This window comes from Zootoca vivipara, chromosome 15 (assembly GCF_965207765.1).
Source record: "Zootoca vivipara chromosome 15, rZooViv2.hap1.1, whole genome shotgun sequence".
Taxonomy (NCBI): Eukaryota; Metazoa; Chordata; class Lepidosauria; order Squamata; family Lacertidae; genus Zootoca; species Zootoca vivipara.
The window spans coordinates 896,467-920,000 of record NC_142598.1 but is presented as its reverse complement, the minus strand read 5'-3'; the positions used below and the strand labels follow the sequence as shown (position 1 = coordinate 920,000).

The following is a 23,534-nucleotide window of genomic DNA, read 5'->3' as shown; positions in this document are numbered from 1 at the left end:
ACGGCGCGGAGCGTCAGAGGCGGAGGCGGCGGGAGCAGCAGCCGGAGCTGGAGCGGAGCGGGGACGCAGGCGGTGCACGGAGGGGGGGTGAGTGAGGGGGCGGGCGGCACCGAGGCCTCGCGGGGAGGGAGGGAGAAGCTCGCGACCCCCCCCCCCGACAACCACCTCCATTTGGGGCGCATTTCCCACGCGTGGGATCAGGCTGGGCGAATGGCTGCTCCAAAACCGGACATCCTCCATTGCCCTCCCCCCTCCCCTATCCCGGACCCCTCCCCCATGCGCCCCGGTCGGCACCTGTGAAGCCACCACGTAACTCAGCGCCAAGGCTCTTGCGATCGTTGTGCACGCGCCGTCCGCTTGCGTCGCGGTGTGTTCCTTCGGGGAGGGGGGGGGGAGCTTTCCTCTGTGCCCGCTCCCGGGGGGGGGGGCAAGGGCCTCCGACCTCTTTCGTGTCTCCGTGGCTGCCAGGCACTCCAAGTCAGCTTCACCTGTCAGCATAAATGACAGTGATCATTGAATCATGGAAATGTAATGTTGGAAAGGACTCTGAGGGTCTGTATTAGAATCAGAGACCACAAGGGCCATCCAGTCCACACCCCCCCCCCCCCGCTTAGCAGGAAACCCCACCAAAGCATTCCTGACAGATGGCTTTCAAGCCTCCGCTTAAAGACCCCCAAAGAAGGAGACTTCACCACACTCATTTCTCAAAAGTTTAATTGGTCAAGCAACATCAATAGTATTATTAAAAAGGTCCACCAGAGGTTGTATTTCCTGCGTGAACTAAGAAAATTTAAATTGCCCCAGGAAGTGTTGATCCAATTTTACAGAAGCATCATTGAAACTGTTCTGTGTAATTCTGTTACTGCTTGGTATGGTACAGCCTCCAAGACAGACAAGAAAAAGGCTCCAACGAGCTGTAAGAATTGCAGAAAGGGTAATTGGTGCTAGCTTGCCTACAATAGAGACAATCTATGCTACCAGAGTTAAGAAGAGAGCAGAGAGAATTGCAGCAGGTCCTTTACATCCCGGTCATCATCTGCTAGATTTACTCCCATCTGGACGTCGCTACAGGTCTTCATATACAAAATTGGCCAGGCACAGGAACAGTTTTCCCCCCTTGTGCCATTAAATTGTTAAATTTGTAGATGTGTAGCTGAACAGGAGGTCGATTATGGGTGGGTTTCTTTGCTTATTTGTATTGTGAGCGGAACAGTGTGTGTATGTTTACATTGCAATGTAGCCGAAACAAATTCCAAGTATGTTGGAAAATGTACTTGGCCAATAACAAATTCTTCTTCTTCTTCTTCTTCTTCTTCTTCTTCTTCTTCTTCTTCTTCTTCTTCTTCTTCTTCTTCTTCTTCTTCTTCTTCTCCTTCTCCTTGGCAGCAAATTCCACTGCCGAACAGCTCTTACTGTCAGGAAGTTCTTCCTAATGTTTAGGTGGAATCTTCTTTCTTGTAGTTTGAATCCACTGCTCCGTGTCTGCTACCCTGGAGAAGCAGAAAAAAACCTTTTCCCCTCCTCTATATGGTATCCTTTAATATATTTGAACATGGCTATCATATCACCCCTTAACCTTCTCTTCTCCAGGCTAAACATGCCCAGCTCCCTAAGCCGTTCCTCATAAGGCATCGTTTCCAGGCCTTTGGCCATTTTGGTTGCCCTCCTCTGGACACGTTCCAGCTTGTCAGTATCCTTCTTGAACTGTGGTGCCCAGAACTGGACACAGTACTCCAGGTGAGGTCTGACCAGAGCAGAATACAGTGGTACTATTACTTCCCTAGATCTAGATGCTATACTCCTATTGATGCAGCCCAGAATTGCATTGGCTTTTTTAGCTGCTACATCACACTGTTGACTCATGTCAAGTTTGTGGTCTACCAAGACTCCTAGATCCTTTTCACGTGTACAGTGGTGCCTCGCAAGCCGAAATTAATTCGTTCCGTGAGTCGCTTCGTCTTGTGATAATTTCGACTTGCAAAGCGCGGTTTGCTGCGGCAAAAAAAACAACCACAAACAAACCAAAAACCTGGTAAAAAATTCGTTTTGCGAAGTGCGGCCATAGAAAACTTCGTGAGTCACCAAAAACATTGCAAAACGCTTTCGTCTTGCGAGTTTTCCGTTGCGCAAGGCATTCGTCTTGCGAGGTACCACTGTATTGCTCTCAAGCCCAGTGCCACCCGTCCTGTATTTGTGCCTTTCATTATCATTTTTAACATTTCTCCCTGTTAAAATTCATCTTGTTTGCTTTGGCCCTGTTGTTAAGGTCATTTTGAAGTGTGATCCTGTCCTCTGGGGTATTAGCCACCCCTCCCAATTTGGTGTCATCTGCAAACTTGCTCAGGATGCCCTCAAGCCCATCATCCAAGTCATTGATAAAGTTGTTGAATAAGACTGGGCCCAAGACAGAACCCTATGGCACCCCACTAGTCACTTCTCTCCAGGATGAAGAGGAGCCATTGATGAGCACCCTTTGGGTTCTGTCAGTCAGCCAGTTCCAAATCCATTGAATGGTAGCATTGTCTAGCCCGCATTTTACCAGCTTCTTTACAAGAATATCATGGGGCACCTTGTCAAAGGCCTTGCTGAAATCAAGATAGGCTACATCCACAGCATTCCCTTCATCTACCAGGCTTGTGACTCTGTCAAAAAATGAGATCAGATTAGTCTGACATGACCTATTTTTCAGAAACCCATGCTGATTTTTAGTGATCATAGCGTTCCTTTCTAGGTGCTCACAGACCGTTTGCATAATGATCTGCTCTAGAATCTTTCCTGGTATTGATGTCAGGCTGACTGGGTGGTAATTGTTTGGGTCCTCTCTTTCCCCCTTTTTGAAAATAGGGACAACATTTGCCCTCCTCCGTCTGCTGGGACCTCGCCTGTTCTCCAGGAATTCTCAAAGATTACTGCCAGTGGTTCTGAAATCACCTCTGCCAGTTCTTTTAATACTCTTGGATGTAGTTCATCTGGCCCTGGAGACTTGAATACATCTAAACTAGCCAAGAATTCTTGTACTACCTCCTTCCTTGTTCTGGGCTTTGTTTCCCCTGCTGAATCATCTGCTCCATATTCTTCAGGTCGGGCATTGTTTTCTTTTTTGGAGAAGACTGGGGCAAAGAAGGCATTGAGGAGTTCTGACCTTTCTCTGTCCCCTGTTCACATTTCACCATCTTCTCCTCTAAGTGACCCCACTGTTTCCTTGTTCTTCCTTTTGCTACGGACATACCCATAAAAGCCCTTTTTGTTGCTTTTAACCTCTCTAGCCAGCCTGAGTTCATTCTGTGCTTTAGCTTTTCTGACTTTGTCTCTACACGTGCTGGCTATATGTTTGAATTCCTCTCTGGTGATTTCCCCCTTTTTCAATGCTTTGTACATATCCCTTTTAAATCTTAACTCAGTTAAAAGTTCTTTAGATAGCCACCCTGGCTTCTTTAGGCACCCTCCATGTTTCCGTCTCATTGGTATTGCCTGAAGTTGTGCTTTTAATCTCTCCCTTTTAACAAACTCCCAACCATCATGAACACCCTTCCCTTTTATTTATTTATTTATCAAATAATATTTATTAATTTTCAAACATTTTAACACAAAAACAGAAACAGAAAAGCAAAAAAAAAAAACATAAAAAAAAACATCAATTCATTACATACCTGTGAATCCCATTTCTAGGGTTAGGAATCAGGTCTCTTTGTCAAACAGCAGGACATCAAGGCAGCCTTGTGTGCTGACATTTTTTATTTCAATCATTCACTCTCAGCTTTGGGAGGAAGGACAGAATTGGTCCAAGTAATATAGATGAGTCAGACCTGCTGACTTATATGGTTTCCCCCTTTTCTATGCTTTTTGTTTCCTTGACTTGTAAGAAGGGAGCTATTTAAGAATCTAATCTCTCTCTTTTTTAAATAATTTTTTTATTGTTTTCTCAAACACAAAGTTGCAGTATACAAACAAGAAAAATAATCCATAATAAAAACAATTCATCTTTTACATTTCTATTACTATTTACTATATACATTCTATTGTTCTGCCGAACGTAACTTCCTCCTTTTTCGGTATCGGTTTTCTAAGTTATCATCATATATATTGCGCTTTCTTCATTCATATATCATCTTCTTGATTACATTACCATATTTTGAATACATCTATATTGTATCTGTTGTAGGTTTTATGTCAATCCTGTTAGTGTCTTTATAGTCTTTCAGTACTCCTTTAGGTATTCCACAAACTTCCTCCAATCTTTTTGGAACTTCTGGTATTTTTGTTCCCTTATCCTTCCTGTCATTCTAGCTAACTCCAAATACTCCATCATTTTAACCCTCCAGTCCTCAATTGTTGGAATTTCTGTTGATTTCCATTTTTTAGCCAACACCATTCTGGCTGCTGTGGTGGCGTACATGAATAATTTTTGATCTTCTTTTTCAATTTCATTTCCCATCAGTCCTAATAAAAAACTTTCTGGCTTTTTGGGAAATGTATATTTTAACATCTTTTTAAACTCATTATAAATTAATTCCCAAAATATTTTTATGCTTTCACACTGCCACCACATATGATATATTTCTCCATCTTCTTGGTTACATTTCCAACATTTTTTATTTTTCTTCTTGTAGATCTTTGCTAACTTAACTGGTGTCAGGTACCAGCGGTACATCATTTTCATGATGTTTTCTTTTGTACACGCTGTAAACTTTATATGCTGGTTCCATAATTTATGCCACAAATCATAATCAATGTTACGTATAACCAAAGTCTGCTGCCCATTTGATCATCACCTCCTTCGTCCACTTATCCTTGGTGTTCCACTCTAATATAAGATCATACATTTTTGACAACAGTTTGTATTTCCCCTCCACCAATTCTATTTGGAATTTAGATTTAATGTTTTCAAATCCATTAGTTCTTTTATCTTCTTTAAACAAATCGTTAATCTGGTGGTACTGTAACCATCCCATTACTCTCCCTTGTAATTGCTCAAAAGAATTTTGGGGGGTCAGCCAGATTCCTAGGTATTTTGTTTTTTTCACCACCATAATACCAAAATTTTCCTGTAAGTCATCCTTTTCTTTTTTTACTTAAATTATTCACAATAATTTTGGTCTTAGCTGTATTTAATTTGAAGCCTGCCAGCCTCCCAAACTCCTCCATTTCTTTCATCATTTCCTTTATGCTATTCTGTGGATCTTCCAGCGTTATTATGAGATTGTCGGCAAAGCCCTTTGTTTATACTCTTTTGCTCCAACTCTTATTCCCTTTATATCATTGTTCTCCCTTATGCTATTCATCAAAACCTCCAGCACCATTATAAACTAACGGTGATAGTGGGCACCCCTGCCTGGTGCCCAAGATTCTAATCTCAAGAGACTCTAACAACTTCTCCAAGGTAAAGGGACCCCTGACTATTAGGTCCAGTCGTGACCAACTCTGGTGTTGCGGCGCTCATCTCGCTTTATTGGCTGAGGGAGCCGGCGTACAGCTTCCAGGTCATGTGGCCAGCATGACAAAGCAGCGCACGGAAACGCCATTTACCTTCCCGCTTGGAGCGATACCTATTTATCTACTTGCACTTTGACATGCTTTCGAACTGCTAGGTTGGTAGGAACTGGGACAGAGCAACCCCATCGCAGGGATTTGAACCGCCGACCTTCTGATCAGCAAGCCCTAGGCTCTGTGGTTTAACCTACAGCGCCACCTGCGTCCCAACAGCCTCTCTAGGGATGGGCTAAAGTGGCATAGTATCTGTAAGCAGGCTCCCGTTCTTGAACAACTACCTAGATGCATTCGTAGTCTAGTGCCTTTTGCTCCTGAAATAGTTTTTGTTTACTTTGTTTCCCTGAAATTTTATAAACTGGACCTTGAATTCCCCCCTTCAAATATAGGGGACTGCTCATTGAATAAAGGTGTTAGTTTTTAAAAGTTGTCTAGGTAATGAAAAGTCAAAGAATCAACTTAATTTTCATATTTATAAATATAATTGTTTGTAAATATAGGTGCCCATTTTGATAACATTAAGGGAAGGAATGCAAATGCAATACCACTTTTAATGTTCTCTCTGTTACAGTAGCATTAATTATAATTGAGAGTTATATCATTTTTCAGCATCTAAAGTGCTTCATATACATTATCTTGGTCATCCTTACAACAGCCCTGGCAAGGCAATAATATTCCCATACGGCAGATAGTTGGAGGGAGGAATGCCAGTGAGGTTACATTTGAACTGAAGACTTCCCATGCAGAGCAAAAATATAAAAATGGTGCCCATCAGCTTCAATCCTGACAACCAATAACTTTTCGAATTGCGTCACACGTGTGCGCAGATGCAGCGCTGCAGGTTGCGAATGTGCCTCCCGCACGGATCACGTTTGCAACCCGAGGTATGACTGTACATTGTGTTGTGTGTGGCCTTAAAATTTGGCAGCTTTAGGCCCCTGAGTTAGATCTGCTCCCTTGAGGAATGTCACCTTGAGGCAAAAAGGGGCACTGTGGCAAAAGTACCTGTTGAGAGGCCCAGGCCCATCTTGCCTCAAAGTGGATCTGCAGCAACAAGTGCTTTTTCCTGGGTGACCTGCCCGTTGCTGGAGAATTCCATGTCAGGTTTGGGATACAAACAACTCCCTAAAATGCTCTCTTTGCCTAGCCATGTTGGGAAAATATTAATTGTTCCAGACACTAAATTCAAGGTGCAAAAGTCAGCAATATTTGTGTCCTACAAGTTTAGGGGATGCGGGTTAAACCAGAGCCTAGGGCTTGCCAAACAGAAAGTCGGCGGTTTGAATCCCTGCGACGGGACGAGCTCCCGTTGCTTGGTCCCAGCTCCTGCCAACCTAGCAGTTTGAAAGCAGTTCGAAAGCACCTCAAAGTGCAAGTAGATAAATAGGTACCGCTACAGCAGGAAGGTAAACGGTGTTTCCGTGTGCTGCTCTGGTTCGCCAGAAGCGGCTTTGTCATGCTGGCCACATGGCCTGGAAGCTGTACGCTGGCTCCCTTGGCCAATATCACGAGATGAGCTCCTCAACCCCAGAGTCGGTCAAGACTGGACCTAATGGTCAGGGGTCCCTTTACCTTTACAAGTTTGTGATTCTGTGCAGCATTTGAATTCTTACTTTTTTTAAGAATTATTATGCTGCATACGTATCAGAGTATCCAGTATAGATCTTGAAAACAACTTCAGATATGTTCTTTTCTCCTCAACCCTGCAAAAAACCCTTGTGGAAAATGCCCTGAAATCATTTTAGTTCACAGGGAAAGAGTCCTCATCAAATTCCATTAACTCCGACTCTGATGAGACACTAACAATGCTTGACAAAAAAAATTCTCACACTGTTCCCTTTGTTAATGAGCAAAAAGCCCCACTCAGCCTCCCTTGGGCCACTTTTCTTTCTTCCCCTGCACAAACATGCATTAACCCAGGTCATTCCCCACACAGAAATTTAGCTTTTTTCTTACTGGCAGCTGGGAATGGGTAAATACTTCTGGTCCAGCAACAGAAATTCTTGATCATCATAACCATCTCTAATGGTTGCTTAGCCCCAATTGCTGTTTGAGAGAGTCGGACAAATCCAGCTGAGTCTGGAGTCTGATACTTTAGGGCAGGGGAGAGGAACCTGTGACCCTCCAGACATTGCTGGACCTCAGTTCCCATGAGCCCCAGGCAGCCAACTAGGGCAATATCTGGTTTCCAGCATCACAATATATAACCAGCTAAAAATCACTGTATCTCGATATATCATGATATATATCTGCGGTGGCGAAGGGCCCTGCAGGGTCTCCCCGTGGCATCAGAGGGCCTTGCTGGGCCTCCCCATAGCGGTGGAGGGCCTTAAATTGTAAGGAAGTAGTAGGTTTAATAAAAATATTAAATAAACTTCCATATAATATATTTAATATATTTTCAACTAATTTAAGAGTAGTTTAAGTGATTTACTCTTCAAGTTGCATATCCTTCCCCAACTCTGAGGTCTAAGTGGAATCTGTGCATGCAGAAGCCCCACTGAGCTAAACTAAACTTACTTCTACTTTCCTGGGAATAAGCCCCATTGAATTCAGGAGGGCTTACTTCTGAGTAGACAAGAATTTGTTTTCACTGCTTACCGAAAAACACCCTCCCCATCATTTTCACACAGTACCCAACCTCCCATTTCAGCATAAGGCAGCCACTCCATCCCCCCCCAAGGGCTCCCAAAAGCTCTCATCCCACCAATATCTCCCTTTTTATCAAAGGGAGGGAGAGAGGGAAGCAAGCAAAAAGAAGTCTCTTTTAAATTTAAAGAACACCCTTTTTAATATGGAAGAAAGCTATTTAGGGGGAACCAACAACATAAACACTACCAAAGAATAAAAATAGAAGCTCTTCCTCCTAGATTTTTCAAGGTGCGGGGGAGTGTGAGGAAGAAAGAAGTGCTTTGTTTGTTTATCTGGGGTGGGGGTGGGGGTCCTTTCATAAAATTCCCTTCAATTCCAATTTTCTCCAATGCTTTTTTCATGAAATCCCAAGCCAGATTATAAAATGCTTTCTCAGCATCCAAAAAGATAAATGCTACCTTCTGACTTGGGTTGCAGTCTAGATATTCAATTGCATTCAGAAAAATCCTCATATTATTGGCCATCTTTCTTTTTGGCAGGAAGCCTTGTTGTTCTCTTCCAATTATTCTATTCAGAATTTCTTTTAACCTTTCTGCTAGGATTGCGGCAAAGATCTTATAATCTGAATTTAAGAGAGAAATAGGTCTAAAATTCCCTACCTGGTCCTTCCTTGCATCACCTTTCGGAATAAGAACTATAAATGCCTGCTGCCAAGATTCGGGGAACACTCCCTTTTCTAAGATCCCATTAATTAATTTTTTGATGAATTTCCATTAATTCTTCCTTAAATATCTTATAATGTTGGCTTGATAGCCCATCTGGGCCTGTGGATTTTCCCTGCTTTAATTTATTTATGGTTCCTATAATTTCTTGTTCTGTTATTGATTTATTTAGGGCTTTTTTCCCTCCTCTGTTATATTGACCAAATTATGTTTCTCAAGATATTTCTCTATTTTCTTATCACTTATTTCTTCCTTCTTATATAATTTCCTATAATATTTTATGAAACATTTTTGTATATCTTCCCCTTTTGTCCAATTTTTATCCCCTTCCCTAATATTTGTAATTAACCTATTTTCTTGCTTTTTCCTTAATTGCCAAGCTAACAATCGTCCAATTCCCCCCCCCCCAGATTCAAATGTTTTTTGCTTTAGCCATTTTATTTTATTTTCCAATTCACTACCTTATCAATGTAGATAGCTCATTCTGAAGAATTTTAATCTGTCTTACCGTTTTTATATCTTTTGGATTTCCCCCCAATTCTTTTTCTTTTTCCTCAATTTCCTTTTCAATCCTAAGCACCTTTTCTCTTCTCTTTCTGTTAATTCTACTTTTCTGCTGTATATAGATACCTCTTAGAAAAGCCTTGCTCGCCTCCCAAACTGTTGTTATATCTGTATCCTCTTGCAGATGTATTTGGAAAAAATCTCTTAACAATTTTTTAACTTTTGAAACAAACAATTCATCATTCAGTATTCTCTCATCCTTCCCATTTTCCTGTCCTTATCTTTCAGCTTTACCATCACTGGGTTATGGCCCGTTATCGATTTCGGTAGTATGTCACACTTCGTTACCTTTATTAATAATTTCATGGATAACCACATCATGTCTATCCTTGCCGCCGATTTTTTTGATCCTGAATAGTGGGTATATCTTCTTTCTTTAGGGTTATTTAACCTCCAGTTATCTTTTAATTCAAAATTCTCTACTACATATCCAAAATCTTTTGGTAATTCCCCTCTATTTTTCTTCCCTTTGCTTATTCTATCGAGATTCGAATCTATTACTCCATTAAAATCTCCTGCCAGGATGATTTCTTCCTCCTCTATCGCACCTCCCATTTGGTCCCCCAATTTTTTTGGGGAAAAAAATGACTTACACCCGTTGGGCGCATAAATATCAATAACGACCAAATTGCCTCCTGGCAAATATAATCTTGCACAGAGTTTTTTTAGACTTCTCCCCGTAAATTTTTGTACACTGTAAGGAATCCACGAGCTACCAGGATCAGCCAGGGATCTACCAATAGATCGTGATCTACTCGTTGGACATCCCTGTTCTAAGCCAAAGGACATTTTTGTTACCTAAATTATAAAATGACCTTCCCTCCACAGTCAGTATTATCCAGAAACAGAAGAAACCATTTTTAAAAATCTGCCTCTCCCCTTCGCCCCAAGCAGTCTGGCCAGTGGTACCCCAGCGTAGGTTATTGGGAAAGGGTTGTGGGGAACCCTGAGCTTGTCTGCTCACCACACATTGGAACAAATGACAGGTTTGTGTTCCATATGGACTCTGGGAACTGTAGTTCTCACCAAAGCAGGACAAGGGCTGCTTATGAGAGTGCCCTTGATTACCAGTCACTTAAAGTTTAAATCAAGGTGATAAGTTTCTGAAAGACCAATAGCAGCTGATTATGACCTTCCGTTTTTATCTCCATGGTCTTCGGAGAACTGAAGGTTTGCACAGATTGAAACTGCCTTTCAAATCAGCTTGCTTCTCGATTTGGTATTGTGCATTTCCAAACATAGATAAGTTTCTTTCACGTGCTGCAGATGTTTGAGGAACCTAACAGTAAACTGGAACTGTAATTATCTAAAATGGAGTAAAGGGCAATCAAAACTACATTTTAAAAGGAGAAAATATTTCATGAGAGGGTTTCCTTGCACATTTTTTCTGGAATTCCCAATTGGAAGAATTTGGGGAGAATTTTTGAGTCAGGATCTCTGACAATGCCCCAAGCTTTGCCTTAATCGCCAGCTTTCCTCTTCACCCCACAGATTGCAAGAGTGAAGGCAGCGCTGGACCTAGAGGGAAGCCCAAAGGGGCTCTAGGGACGGCCATTTGGGGGCCAGAAGGCTCTGCTGCAGGTGTGAACAATCTTTGGCTTCCAGGTGTTGCTGAACTACAATACCCAGAAGATCCAGCCAGTGTGGCCAGTAATCAGGAAGTATGGGATTTGTAATCCAACTCCATCAGGAGAGCCAAAGGTTTCCCACACCTGCTCTATTGCCAAGGGCTTCCTTGGAAGGAGGAAGAAAATCCAGCGGCAAACACTGATCCAGCAAGTGACCAGGAAGAGGAGGAGCTGCCTCAGGGCCTGATCCCGAACTCCCTGCTTCAGCTCCCACATGTTCTGCTCATGGAGACTATGCAGGAGGCGAAGCGGCTTCTCCCCCTTTTGCATAGGGTTGCCAGACTCAGTAGAGGACAGGACTTCTGTGCCTTTAATTGCCCTGCTCCCTTTTGAGTCTGGAAACCTTAAAGAGAAACCAGCAGACCCTTTGTTTCATTTCCAAGCAAAGGGTCTGCTGGTTTCTCTTTAAGGTTTCCAGACTCAAAAGAGAGCAGGGCAATTAAAGGCACAGAAGTCCTGTCCTCTACTGAGTCTGGCAACCCTACTTTTGCATTCTGGGTGTTCCCATCTCTGCACAACGCAGCTTTTCAGGGCTGCCATGGCTCACATCTTAGGAACTGTGACATGGCTTTTCATGGACATCTGACCTGGGAAGCTGGTGGGTCTATGTCGGGGGTCATCAACGTTTTCTGACCACTGGGCACATTTTGAATTTAAGGGAAGTGGTGTGGGGGTGTGGCATAACACAAAATGGCTGGCATGAGGGCAGGGTTTAGCACAAAATGGTTGCCACAAGCAAAATAGGGGGGAAAGATTTTTAAAAAGACATTGAAATGGTGTGGACATGCCTCCCAGTAGCTGCCCCATCCTTTGGTTGGCAGGGGGCACCTATATCAGACACCACTGTATTCCCTCACAGAGCGATGCTGTTTGCACCTCTCCTGTGTTCAGAAGGGGTGAGTGGGTGGGAGCCCAATCCTGGCACCCAGTCAGTTGAGGACATGTTTAAGGGAATGTTCAGCAGGGCTGTTTTTCAAGAAAAAGAGGTCATACCCTCCAACGCCCGGTAAGAAAAATCCGGGATCAGCAGCGGTGCAGCACTGGAAGCCGCTTCTACGCATGTCTGGACATGTGTAGAAGCAAATTCCGGTGCCGGCGCTGCCCAATTTCAGGTGCCCAGACATGGGCAGAGCAGCACCCGAAATCGGTTCTGCGCATGTCAAGACATGCGCAGAAGGAGCCTCCCTGGCAGGTAGGAAGTCCGGGGGATTTACGGGATTTTTCTCTATTCAGGATAACAGCGGGAAATGGGTTTAAATACGGGAGACTTGGAAGCTATGAAAGAGGTGCTGGAACTCACCAGGATTTCCTCTCTCATTCCCTTAGGATGGCAATGGCAGTTAAACAAATGCACTGAGTGTAGGCGAGGCCAAGCAAGTGAAAACAGAAAAGCAGCCTCTTGAGGCTTGTGGAGTTTTGAGGGGATATTTACAAGGCCTTTCATGGGTCCCAGTGTATGTGACACCTATTTAGTGGACAGGGAAGGGCTACTCAGATTGAGAACCAGAGAGAGATGGGAATGCAAAACACCTAGCAGCATGTTAAGATTGGTATTGAATAGGAAGGCAAGGCGGGGTTTAACATTGCCACCCAGGAAGTGGTGTTGCATGCTCTAAATCTGGGATTTGAATGAGCTTTGTCTCCAAATAAGCTTAGCCTGAATTATGTTGACGACAATGTCCCTATATGGCACTTGAGGGTGCAGACCCACAGCAAGTGAATCGGAGCACTGTGCTGGGTTGCAATGTTGGAATAGTCACTGCGCCCTCACAGTGCTATAGTGCAAGACATCATTTTATACACACCCACCCACTGCATAGCTGCCAAGTTATCCCTTTTTTTAAGGGAAATTCCCTTATGCTGAATAGGCTTCCTCGCGAGAAAAGGGAAAACTTGGCAGCTATGCCACTCACCCCACTGTATACCCGGAGGTCTCAGGGCGGTTCACATAACCCCCCTCCCTGCATTAATCCAGAGGCAGCCATTTCTCATTCCTTGCCGTTCACATCTAACCTCAGCCTTGACTCCCTTGGTGATCTTTGGCAAACCTTTACCCTTCTTTTTCAAATCTCACCCCCCCCCTCCCAAAGAAGTCCAAGTGACCACTGAAAAAACTTTTTCTTTTTTTAAACAAACCAAATATCTTCAATGTTAATATTAATCAATCTATATTAATATTTCAAGAGTGCCCGCAACAATGTCTCTCAGCACTGCCCAATGCCTGAGCAAATAGGAGCGTTTTAAAATTCCACTTAAATGTCAGTAACAAGGAAGAGAGATTAACCTCACCAGAGAGGGCATTCTATAAGTGGGGGACCACTACCAAAAAGGCTCTGTCCTGGGTTGGCATGCGACAGGCAGCCATCAGCCCCACCCACACGATCTCCGCTGCCAGGTGGGGAGTGCAAAGCAAGATGACATTGGAGGTATTTGGGTTGCAGGCCATCGAGAGCTCTGTGCGCTAGTTTTTTTTAACTGCAATTCACCGTGGTGCATGCTTATACTTCTTGCATGCATATTGTGCTTTCAGGCCTCTGTATCCAAACACACCACAAGTGTAAGAGGCCGCCTTTTGGGTGTCTGTTAATTTGAGGAATGTTAATCCTTGGGCAAATACTTCTGTGCTTTTCTCAAGAGGCTGGTGTGCACTAAACAGGTGTCCCAAAAGCTGAATTCTGTGACAAGTGTGTTGTGCTAATTTGCCTACTTTGTTTTTTGTTAACTATTTTTATGTTAGGCATAAAAGGGGAATACTGCTTAAGCTCAGCTCTGAATAGGAGGGGCTGTAACTCAGTGGGAGACCTCATACTTTGCATGCAGAAGATCTCTGGTTAAATCCTTGCCATCTCCAGTTAAAGGATCTCAAGCAGAAGGGCAAATCAGCACTCCACTGTGCATCAGGTGGGCCAGTGGTAGCAGCTAGGGCTGGATAGTTGACTGTTCAAGATAGATTGGGTCAAGTGAAGCGCAAGTATTTTTAAGGCATTTAAGTTGTGGGGAAACATGAGGTTTGATACTAATGCTAACTAATAGAAAAGTGCTACCGTACCTTATTTAATAATTCATTACTTTTTTTAAAAAAAGTTATTTTAAAAATTACATCCTTCCCCCAAAGAACCTCAAGCAACATTCATTGTTCTCCTAACCCCTTTTATCTTCACAACAAGCCTGTGAGGCAGGTTAGGTTGAGAGATGGTGACTGATCCAGGGTCAAAGCAGCCCTTTAAAAGGGGCTTTTTCAGTTGGCACTTTGAACAGGGTTTCTCAAACGCTTTCAGTCAGCTGCAAACTCCCTGGAGGGCAGGTGGGCTTGGCCTGGCTTGGCCTAATGAGGTCTAGAGGCTGGAGGTTCACTGACTGAGCAATGGCTCTTTAGGGTTTCAGGTGGGTTTTCCCCAGGGCTGCCTGGAGATGCCTGCACTTCAGAGCAGATGCTCTACCGCTATGACTCTTCCTCAAAGGAAGATGCCACTCTATAAATGAAGCTAGATTGGCATGCACGCGGAGAAGGGCATTCTCACAATTGCAAAATGAAATGCCATGGCTCATCTGGCAAGCCCCCTCCTGGGTAGGTTTTAAGACCTGCCTTTAGCAGCTACTTTAACCTGACTTGCAGAACTCCACAATTTTTGCCAGATTTTGCTGGGTTGGCATTGGTTTCGGTATTATTTTGAAATAGTGTTTTGATATTTTGTGGTGGTTTATGGTCTTAGATTGTGGCTTGTAAACAGCTTTGGGAAGAATTTTTCCTGAAATGGCATATAGGTATATAATTCAAGAGTGCATTTCTGCCCTGGATCATAGGGCTCTCATAGCACAATTCTATACATGTTTACTTAGAAGTAAGTCCAACTGAGTCCAGTAGGGCCTATTTCCAAGAAAGGGAATACAAGCCTTCAGCTTCATTTAACTGATCTTCATGCTCCGAAGTCTGGTCTCAAATTCGTTAGATTTATATCCTGCCTTCTCAAAGGAGTGATGAAAGTTAGAGCACGTATAGTGGTATTGCTCACTGGAGATTAGATCTTCCTACCGGTAGTTCCGTTGATTATATGGACTTTTCTAGCACTGGGAGGGCACCTCCAGAACAGGACTATATAGCCACAATATAGCACGATGGCTGCTAGATTATTCCAGGAGAAAGAATTTAATGTGGATCTGATCCTCACTCTGCAAATCTGATTGGGCCAGATTTGGAGGCTTCAGTGGATGTTGTTGGATGAATCTTAGACAGATTGTGAGTAACAGGGCCCAGGAAGAGCACATGACGTAGGTGTGCATCAGGTCAGTCTTTGGATGAAAGAAGCACCCCATTAATGAAGATGGACCAGAGGTTAATGGATACCACGGATAAGGGTCCTATGCTCATCAGCTTTATAGTCCTGTCCTCTGGATTTTTGTCCCATGTTTTGCAACATTCTGCAGCAGTGAGTTCCAACGAGCATTCATTTATTGTTGATAGAAGTTTTGTTTTATTTTTGCCTGCTTGTGCTCCAAAATATTTTGGAATTGCAAGTAGTTGACCCATTGGCCCAAGAGAATAAAAGGCACAAAATGGGTACCGGTATGTATTTGGTTGCAGCTGCTCTGCTTTTTCTGTTTTGAGCACCAGCCTTTTATTGATATTGAGCATATTTAATCATCATCATCATCTCATTATTATTATTATTTCTACCCTGCCCATTTAAATTTGGGAGTTTATTCCTTGGGAACAGTTTGACTCTTAATTGCATTGTCGAGCTTTCAATTAGTCCTTGCAGACACTAATTCTGCAGGAAAGGAATTCTGCAGGAAAGGAAGATTGGCACAAAGAGTTTTAAGTGCCCCATTCTTTCTGGCTGCACCACCTTGGTTTTGTATATTCCAGAGGAGTAGCTGTTGTATTGGTCTCTTGCGGCAAGAATAATGTGGGATCCAGGGACTCATTCAAAACTAACAAATGCCTTTTTGTATGAGGACTTAGGAGTTGGTGACTGTGTCAACGATGAATCATGGCATTGTAGAGTTAGAAGGGACCCCAGGGTCATCCAGTCCAACCCCTTGCAGTGACAGATGGCCACCCAAGCTCTGCTTAAAAACCTCCTAGGAAGGAGAGGCCACTGTTCTTCCTAAGCATTTTCCACACTGTGCGATGTCGTTGACAGAAGGGAGAGGGGACAGGTCCCTGCCCTGAGCAGCTTGCAGTCCAGGGCTCACCTGCTAATGAAGGGAGGAATATGATTTAAGCAGCCAGCCATCATGTGGGCTGAGACCTTGAGCTGCATCCTGTGCATTCCGGACAAAGTGCATTCCAGCCTCGGCAAAGAGCCGCTTTCAGGCTGGACCCCGAGGACTCCTTCCCTGCCCAGATTCACTCGCGCGCGCAGCCGCGGTCCGGCCTCTGTGTGAAGCCCAGGGGCGGGGCCACAGAAACGGAAAGCTCCGCCCCGCTTCCCGGAGCCGGGAGGGCGGGGCTTCCCTTGCCTGGGGCTTTCATCATAAAAGGAGGCAGGTCTCCAGGTCAGGGGGCGGGGCCCGGCGATCGACCGCCTTCCCACCTCAGCCTATCCGGGCTCGCGGTACCTGTGAGGGGCGCAGGCCTAACCCAATGGGGTCGCTCCGAGGGCCGGGCGGGGCTCTGTGCGGCTTGGAAGGGAGCGGAGCGGCGCTGAGAAGGTTTTTGTTCCGGGCCCGGCCGCCGCCATCTTGTGTCCGAGCGGGTCGGAGGAGGAGGAAGCGGCAGCATCGCGGAGCAGTGACTCGGCAGCAGCAGCGGCCGCGGCGGGGCCTGACACAGCCTCATTGGTAACGGCGGGGGGGGGGCGCTCTCTCGGCTTCCTCGCTCATTTCCATAGAAACAGAACCCTCCCAAGGATGCCTGTCGCCATAGAAACAAGGACTCTTCCCCCCCCGGGCTCCCCCCTCTCAGCCGACCTGGCCTCGGCCTTAAGACCCTCCTCGCAGCCCCTCTGGCTCCTTCCCTCTCTCTCTCACTACTCCGTAGGGGGGGCGGCGGGCCGCCCTTGAGGAGCCAGGCTAGGAGGGGGAGGGGGGCCCCTTCCGCGTTTCTGTGTCACCCGCCTCTGTCTCGTGTTCGCTTCCTTCAGAAATATCTCCCCCCATTCCCCTTTTCTACCAGAACTTGAAAGGAGGCGGCGCCCCCCCCCTCGAGGGTGCGGCACTTCCTTCTCCGTCCTCGCGTGACGCGCCTGGCCGGGACGCCTCTCGGGGAAGCCGGGAAGCCCCTGCGGCCTTAGCTACTCCGGCGCCGCGGCCTCGCTTCTTCCTTTCTCTTTTTTCCCAGGATGGAGGGGGCGGGGATTGCAGAGAAGAGCCAGGATAAAAAGTCCAGGGGGTCAGTCAGCTGGGAGCCATGGGAGCAGGCAAGTGCGGGGCTAGCCGGGGGGGGGGACTGGCCACAGCAGCCTTGGTCGGGGGGGGGGAAAGCATTTTTAGCGCCTCTCCTGGCGGGGGCGAAAGGGATTCATCCCAAGGAGAAGGGAGCCCGGGGTCTCTGGATACCCCATCCTTACCGTTATTGCGGAGGTGCAAAGCATGGGACGAGGCAAATAATAGACTAACAGCTCTTTCAAGCCTGCCTGGAGATGGCATGCCTTTGAAGGAAATTTGATTCGGGGTGGGTGCTGCTTTAGTCTCAGAATAGAAATTTAAGCTGGTAAATAATTGTAAATTATTTGTTATTGGTTACAAGGTTGTGAGGCTGTACAGGTTTCACAAAACCAACCAGCAACTTATTTTGCTCAGGTGTCCTCCTGCTGCATAGAAATCCACTTTTCTGTTAGGTCTCTTTAGGCTGGAGAGCATGGAACTCAGGATTGTTGTCTCTTTATCACCGATCCATATTATATGTATTGCAGGGCAGTTTGAATGTAGGTCTGGCAGGCTGTTGCCCGGAAGGAATAGTGCCTGACTTACCCTGAGCAAGAGGTTAAGTCAGGGGTAGGCAACCTAAGGCCCGGGCGCCGGATGCAACCCAATCACCTTCTCAATCCAGCCTGCGGACAGTCCGGGAGTTAGTATGCTTTTACATGAGCAGAATGTGTGCTTTTATTTAAAATGCATCTCTGGGTTATTTGTGGGGCCTGTCTGGTGTTTTTACATGAGCAGAATGTGTGCTTTTATTTAAAATGCATCTCTGCGTTATTTGTGGGACATAGGAATTAGTTCATGTTTTTCCTTCAAAATATAGTCCAGCCCACCACATGGTCTGAGGGACAGTGGACCAGCCCACAGCTGAAAAAGTTTGCTGACCCCTGGCAGCTGGTTGGGTGTGGCTCGAAACAACTGAGTGTCAAAGTTCTGAGAGAACTTGCAACATGTTATATGAGTGACCTGATTTTCTTGATCAGTAGTACTGTCAACTTCTGGCTAACCTCAGCCTGATACAGTATACAGTGGCACCTCTACCGTACTTACGAATTTAATGCGTTCCGAACGCACATTCATAAGTCGAAAAAAATTGTAAGTCAAATCCCATAGGAATGCATATCTAAACCGCATCCAAGATGGCGGACCGAGCTCTGTTCGTAAGTAGAAACATTCGTAAGTAGAGTTATTCGTAAGTAGAGGTACCACTGTACGGTACAGTAGTCTAAATCTATAGAGGGAGAGTAAGGATCTTAGCTTTATTCTCAGAAGGGTTTGTAGCAGGAAGGCTTGGAAAGGAGTACTGTATGTAGAACTTCATCCTTGTTAAGGAATCTGTCAATTCCACCTCATGATTCTTTCCTCCTACCAAACTACTGTACTTGGAATAGACTGTTTCCATCTCCCCTAATTTTGAGTGATCGGTGGTCTGCTCACAATAAGCAAATAAGGTTGGTGGAATTTTATTCCTCATCCTTGGTGCAATTGGAAGGCTTGTGTGCTAAAGTATCAGGCTGAAACCACATTGATTTATATGTCTTACTCTTCTGGTGTTGCAGAACTAACATTTTGACAAGGGACAGTCATCTTAGATAGCTCTTTTGCTGTCCAGGTACCAGATGGCTCAGTTAGAATCTATTTTTTTTTAAAATGTACTAGTCATATGATGTAAGTCCCTATATATTAATCCCGATGAAAAGATTGTCCTTGACTAGTTGGAATTTTCAGATCAGCTGTTTTCTCCAACTCCCCCCACAGTTTGCATTTTGATTACGAGGTCTGGTTATTACTCATTAGTTGACAACCGTGTTTAGTGCGGACGGTTTCTGTTTGGCAACCAGCTACATGCACCAACTTGCAAAAATCTGATTCCCTGCATAGGGTCGGCCTCTGCAAATGGGCACATATGTAAAAGGAAATAGCCACAGTAATATCAGTCAAGTATGGAAAGGACTAAATCACATCCTTTATGCGGAAGTTTGGTCCACTCTCACTCTCTTTCCGCCCTTGTCTTTTTGTAGCATTTGCCTGGATGATCAGTTATGACCTGGAATCTTTTTTTGCTTATTGCTTTTTTCAGATGCCAGGTTCTATCTGATGTGCCTTATCATATCACCCCAAATGGGTCTTGTGTCAGCATGATTAGTTTGGTTTTGCCATACCTAAATTCAAAGTGTTAACATGAGTTATTTTATGATTGACACACAGTGGTTATTGTTGATCCACTTGAGCAGGCATCCCCAAACTTCGGCCCTCCAGATGTTTTGGACTACAATTCCCATCATCCCTGACCACTGATCCTCTTAGCTAGGGATCATGGGAGTTGTAGGCCAAAACATCTGGAGGGCCGCAGTTTGGGGATGCCTACACTTGAGGAAGAGGCATGACATACAAAGGGAAAGCAAAAGAGAATAAAGGTTTCTGGTTTTTTTAAAAATTGGCCTAAGTGCCTGCATGCTGGTTCTACAATCATTCAGATTAAACCGTCTGGCTGGCTGGCTTGTGTTGAATTCTCCATCTGGGGTTCAAATAAGAGTTAAACTTCTTCAAACATTTCTGAGGAAGAGTACCATACTGTTGCAGCTCTTACTGATGTTTCCATCAGGCTGGTTTTTATCAGATAATATTATCTCACACACTCTTGTTTCCCGTGACAAAATATCATGTGGTACTGGGAGTGTTGGACCAAGCAGTGCCCAGGTTCTCTTTCGGTTCTTGCAGTTAAACCAATTGGAACTTGAGTTTCCCTTTATTTTCCTTCAGTAGTTAATTGTTTTGAAGTTTTGCACATGAATTCATTTGCTGGCCAGCATATCTGCCACAGATTTCCTGGATTTGTGAAGCATTTTGGGGTCCTGCCTTAGTTCAGGGGATGGTACTAGTCAGGTAAATTGAGTGCATCCTAGAGTGTACCTGACACTCCCCTGTTGCTTTCAGTTGCTGAGGTAGATCAGTAATGCTCAAAAAGTTGTCATTGTGAGAAACCTGCTCTTTATGGCTGACCTTTTAATCAGGGGCTGATAAGCTTCCAAAGGATTCCAAGGTTCATAGGAAAACTAATGGGCGAGACTGTTGCTTGTTCCGAACTCAAGACTAATATTCCCCTTTGCAGTTTTCCCTATACAGTGGTTCCTCTGGTTGCGGAAGGGATCCGTTCTGAAGCTCCGGTTGGATCCCGAGGTTTCCACAACCAGAGGGACCGCTTCTACACATGCGTGCGTGGCGAAACCCGGAGAAATACTTCCGGGTTTGCCGCATTTGCGTCCTGAAGGATACACGACCGGAGGTGTGAGTATCCAGAGGTACCACTGTAATCTGTTTTATCTTTGGGGTCTATTGATGCTGTGCTAGAAATATGCTGTAACATTGGATAAGGTGAATAAGAAGGTGGGAGCTCTTTTTGGGCTCTCCACCAAATGATTACATTGTTCAGTAGCCTTTTAATTCAATTGCATGTGGTCGACCATGCTAGAGTTGCTTTCCTCATTGGAGATGCACCATCTTAAACAATAGTCACACTGAAAATTGCTGAGCTCACTGATTAAAGGTAAAGGGACCCCTGACCATTAGGTCCAGTCGTGACCGACTCTGGGGTTGCAGCACTCATCTCGCGTTATTGGCCGAGGGAGCTGGCGTACAGCTTCTAGGTCATGTGGCCAGTATGACAAAGCTGCTTCTGGCGAACCAGAGCAGTGCACAGAAACGCCGTTTACCTTCCCGCCGGAGCGGTCCCTATTTATCTACTTGCACTTTGATGTGCTTTCGAACTGCTAGGTTGGCAGGAGCAGGGACTGAGCAACGGGATTCAAACTGCCGACCTTCTGATCAGCAAGCCCTAGGCTCTCTGGTTTAACCCACAGTGCCACCCACGTCTCAGCTCACTGATTACCTGCTTTTATTAATCAAAGAGCTGACTGGTGTGGTTTTTGTCAGTCCTCCGTGTTTAGAGGATGCATCAACTCTCTCAAAACCATAGTAAGACTGAAACTTATCAGGCCCATGGACCTAAGTAGAGACAAACTTTTGCATATTCTAGAGGAGAAACCCGAATGTGGCTACTGGCTTGGAGGGCCTGAACTGTGTGTACTTTTGTATTGTACAATACTTTTGTACACGTTGCCGTACTTTCAGGAGTAAGCAAGTGATTAGATTATCCTTGCTATTTGAGCTAAGTGTGTATAATGGTTATTTTTGCTACACTGCCGCCTTGTACTAAGAGAAGTTTGTGCTTAGAATTCATATTATTGAAGTATGTGGCAAGAAATTAAAATTTCTATTATTCTCAGTAGTTATTTAATGCATTTCACGACTTCAAAACACTTCAGAGCCATCATGTCAGTAATCCTTTTATAAGTCTAAGGTAGACTGTGTATAGTATTATGCAGATGCAGTGGCTGAAGAATTTGCTGGATGGGATTTAATTAAGTTTTACTCAGAGTAGACCTATTGAAATTAATGGACCTTAAAATTGAATGCCACCCACCGAATTTGTGGGTAGGGTTGGATTTGTACTGGCAACTTCCTAGCCTAGAATTCCCTTTGCTAGCTGTTAAGGTACCTCAGTGCTCTTTTAAAAAAGAAACGAAGTTACGGTAGCTTCAGCCCCATTTCATTTTCTGTTTTAGTAAGCCCTTACTTAAAATGTCCCAGTCTTAACCTATAGTACCCCAAGACACAACAGATAAGTCCTCATGTCCTGCCCAATCCTATTTCCTCTCTTCTCTTTCCCTGCCCTGTAACCTTTTAGATCTAGGGTACTCTTTTCTTGTGTGTCACATTCTGTCAAGATGGAGCAGATTGAAGGTTGTCTTGCCTCTTGGAAGGCTACATTTGTGCTTCTTGCTGATGTGTCTTTCAGATCCTGGTTTTCTCCTGGTTGAAGAAATGTAGTCACTTGTCACCAACTTGCTGTGTCACTGTTGGCTTCCTCCATGGGGTGCAGAGATGCTGCTAGTTAAGTTAATCTCAGCATCTGGCAAAGCAGCCAGGTGCTGTTGTAATGGATGCTCATTCATTGAGCTAGTGGGAGAGCAGGGTGTGGCTCTGCAGGAATGCAAGCAGTTGTTTATGCTGTGGGAGTATAAGGACAGAGCTGTAACTGAAGTGCTGGAACCCAGGCTGCTGTCCCAGCTCTCTGTCTCGGGACCCAAGAATAAAAGCAGTACTTGTGGATGAATTTAAGCGGCCACTGTACAAAAGAACTGGCTTAGATTCAGGACAGTGGGCACTGGGATTGGTGTTCAGGGAGGAAGGGAAAGCTTTCCCTTCATCACCACTGGTTTGTGATGCTGGATTTTATTTCTTTTTCACCTCTTCTGCCTGTCTATGATCTCTCTATTAACAGAAGGTAGATGATGGTCTGTTGAAAGATCATTGGCCAGTTTCTAGTGGACTACTTGGTGCCTGCCGGGAATCACTGCAAAAGAATTCTGAGCTAGGTGTACCTTGGGAATGCTCTTTATATCCTGAAGCAAGTATGAATACTCAGGACTGCTTTGTAAATTTTGAAATGCATAAATGGGAATTTAGGTCAAAAGAAACAGGAGACAAAACAAGACCAAAGTTGACTTGCCTAGGGTTATATGAAGAAACTTGTTTGAACTCAGTCCACTTGGATAAATTCACACATTATAAAAGCTAATGAATTATCTCAATTCAGGTAAGTGTAACTGCATATAATTCTAAGAGGTTTTCAGCATAAGATGAGATCCTGACCATAACTCCTAGGGAATTAGTCCTGCTGAATTCAGTGGGGTGTTATTTCTCAGTAGGCACATATTAGGATCTATCTGCATAGCTCCAGTAGCATAGAGATTATTACCATTATCTCTGTTATATGGTGTGACCAAGTCCCAGTTTTGTCTCTACAAAAGAGAGAACCTGATTGCATTCTGCTTTTCCTTGATCTTCCAAGCCCATTGCTTGGAAATTCCGAATGATCTAACCTCTGCCAGCTAAGGCTGATTGTTTCCCAGCTGACTCATATCCAGCCCCTCCCTTGCCAGCCCTGTCTGTGTGACTTATGATTCTTCCTGTACTGAGCTGGAGAACTCTGCTGGGAGGGAGTAGCCTAGAATGAGGTCGTGTGGTTCAGATGTCCACAGGGGTGGCATTGAGATTTAGCAGCTTTACACAGTGGGTTAGTCTTAAGATTTCCTTCTCAGTAACAGCAGGT

At 44.6% G+C, this 23,534-nt stretch overlaps 1 protein-coding gene across 4 annotated transcripts in view; it reads left to right on the top strand.

Annotated features, from left to right (window-relative positions):
* Positions 1-15: 15 nt before the first annotated feature.
* Positions 16-23,534, top strand: part of UBA1 (ubiquitin like modifier activating enzyme 1) — a 38,360-nt gene continuing 14,841 nt past the window's right edge. Inside the window, exon 1 of one of the 4 annotated variants that reach the window (XM_035140709.3) lies at positions 16-87. Coding sequence is in view for 1 of the 4 variants with exons in the window: in XM_088658651.1 (XP_088514777.1) it covers positions 17,278-17,355 (78 nt within the window). In the remaining 3 variants the exon portion in view is untranslated. Of the gene's footprint in view, positions 88-16,680; positions 16,778-17,111; positions 17,356-22,703; positions 23,019-23,534 lie in introns of those variants that run through there. The other 3 variants (XM_035140708.3, XM_088658651.1, XM_088658652.1) reach the window with 3 other exon arrangements.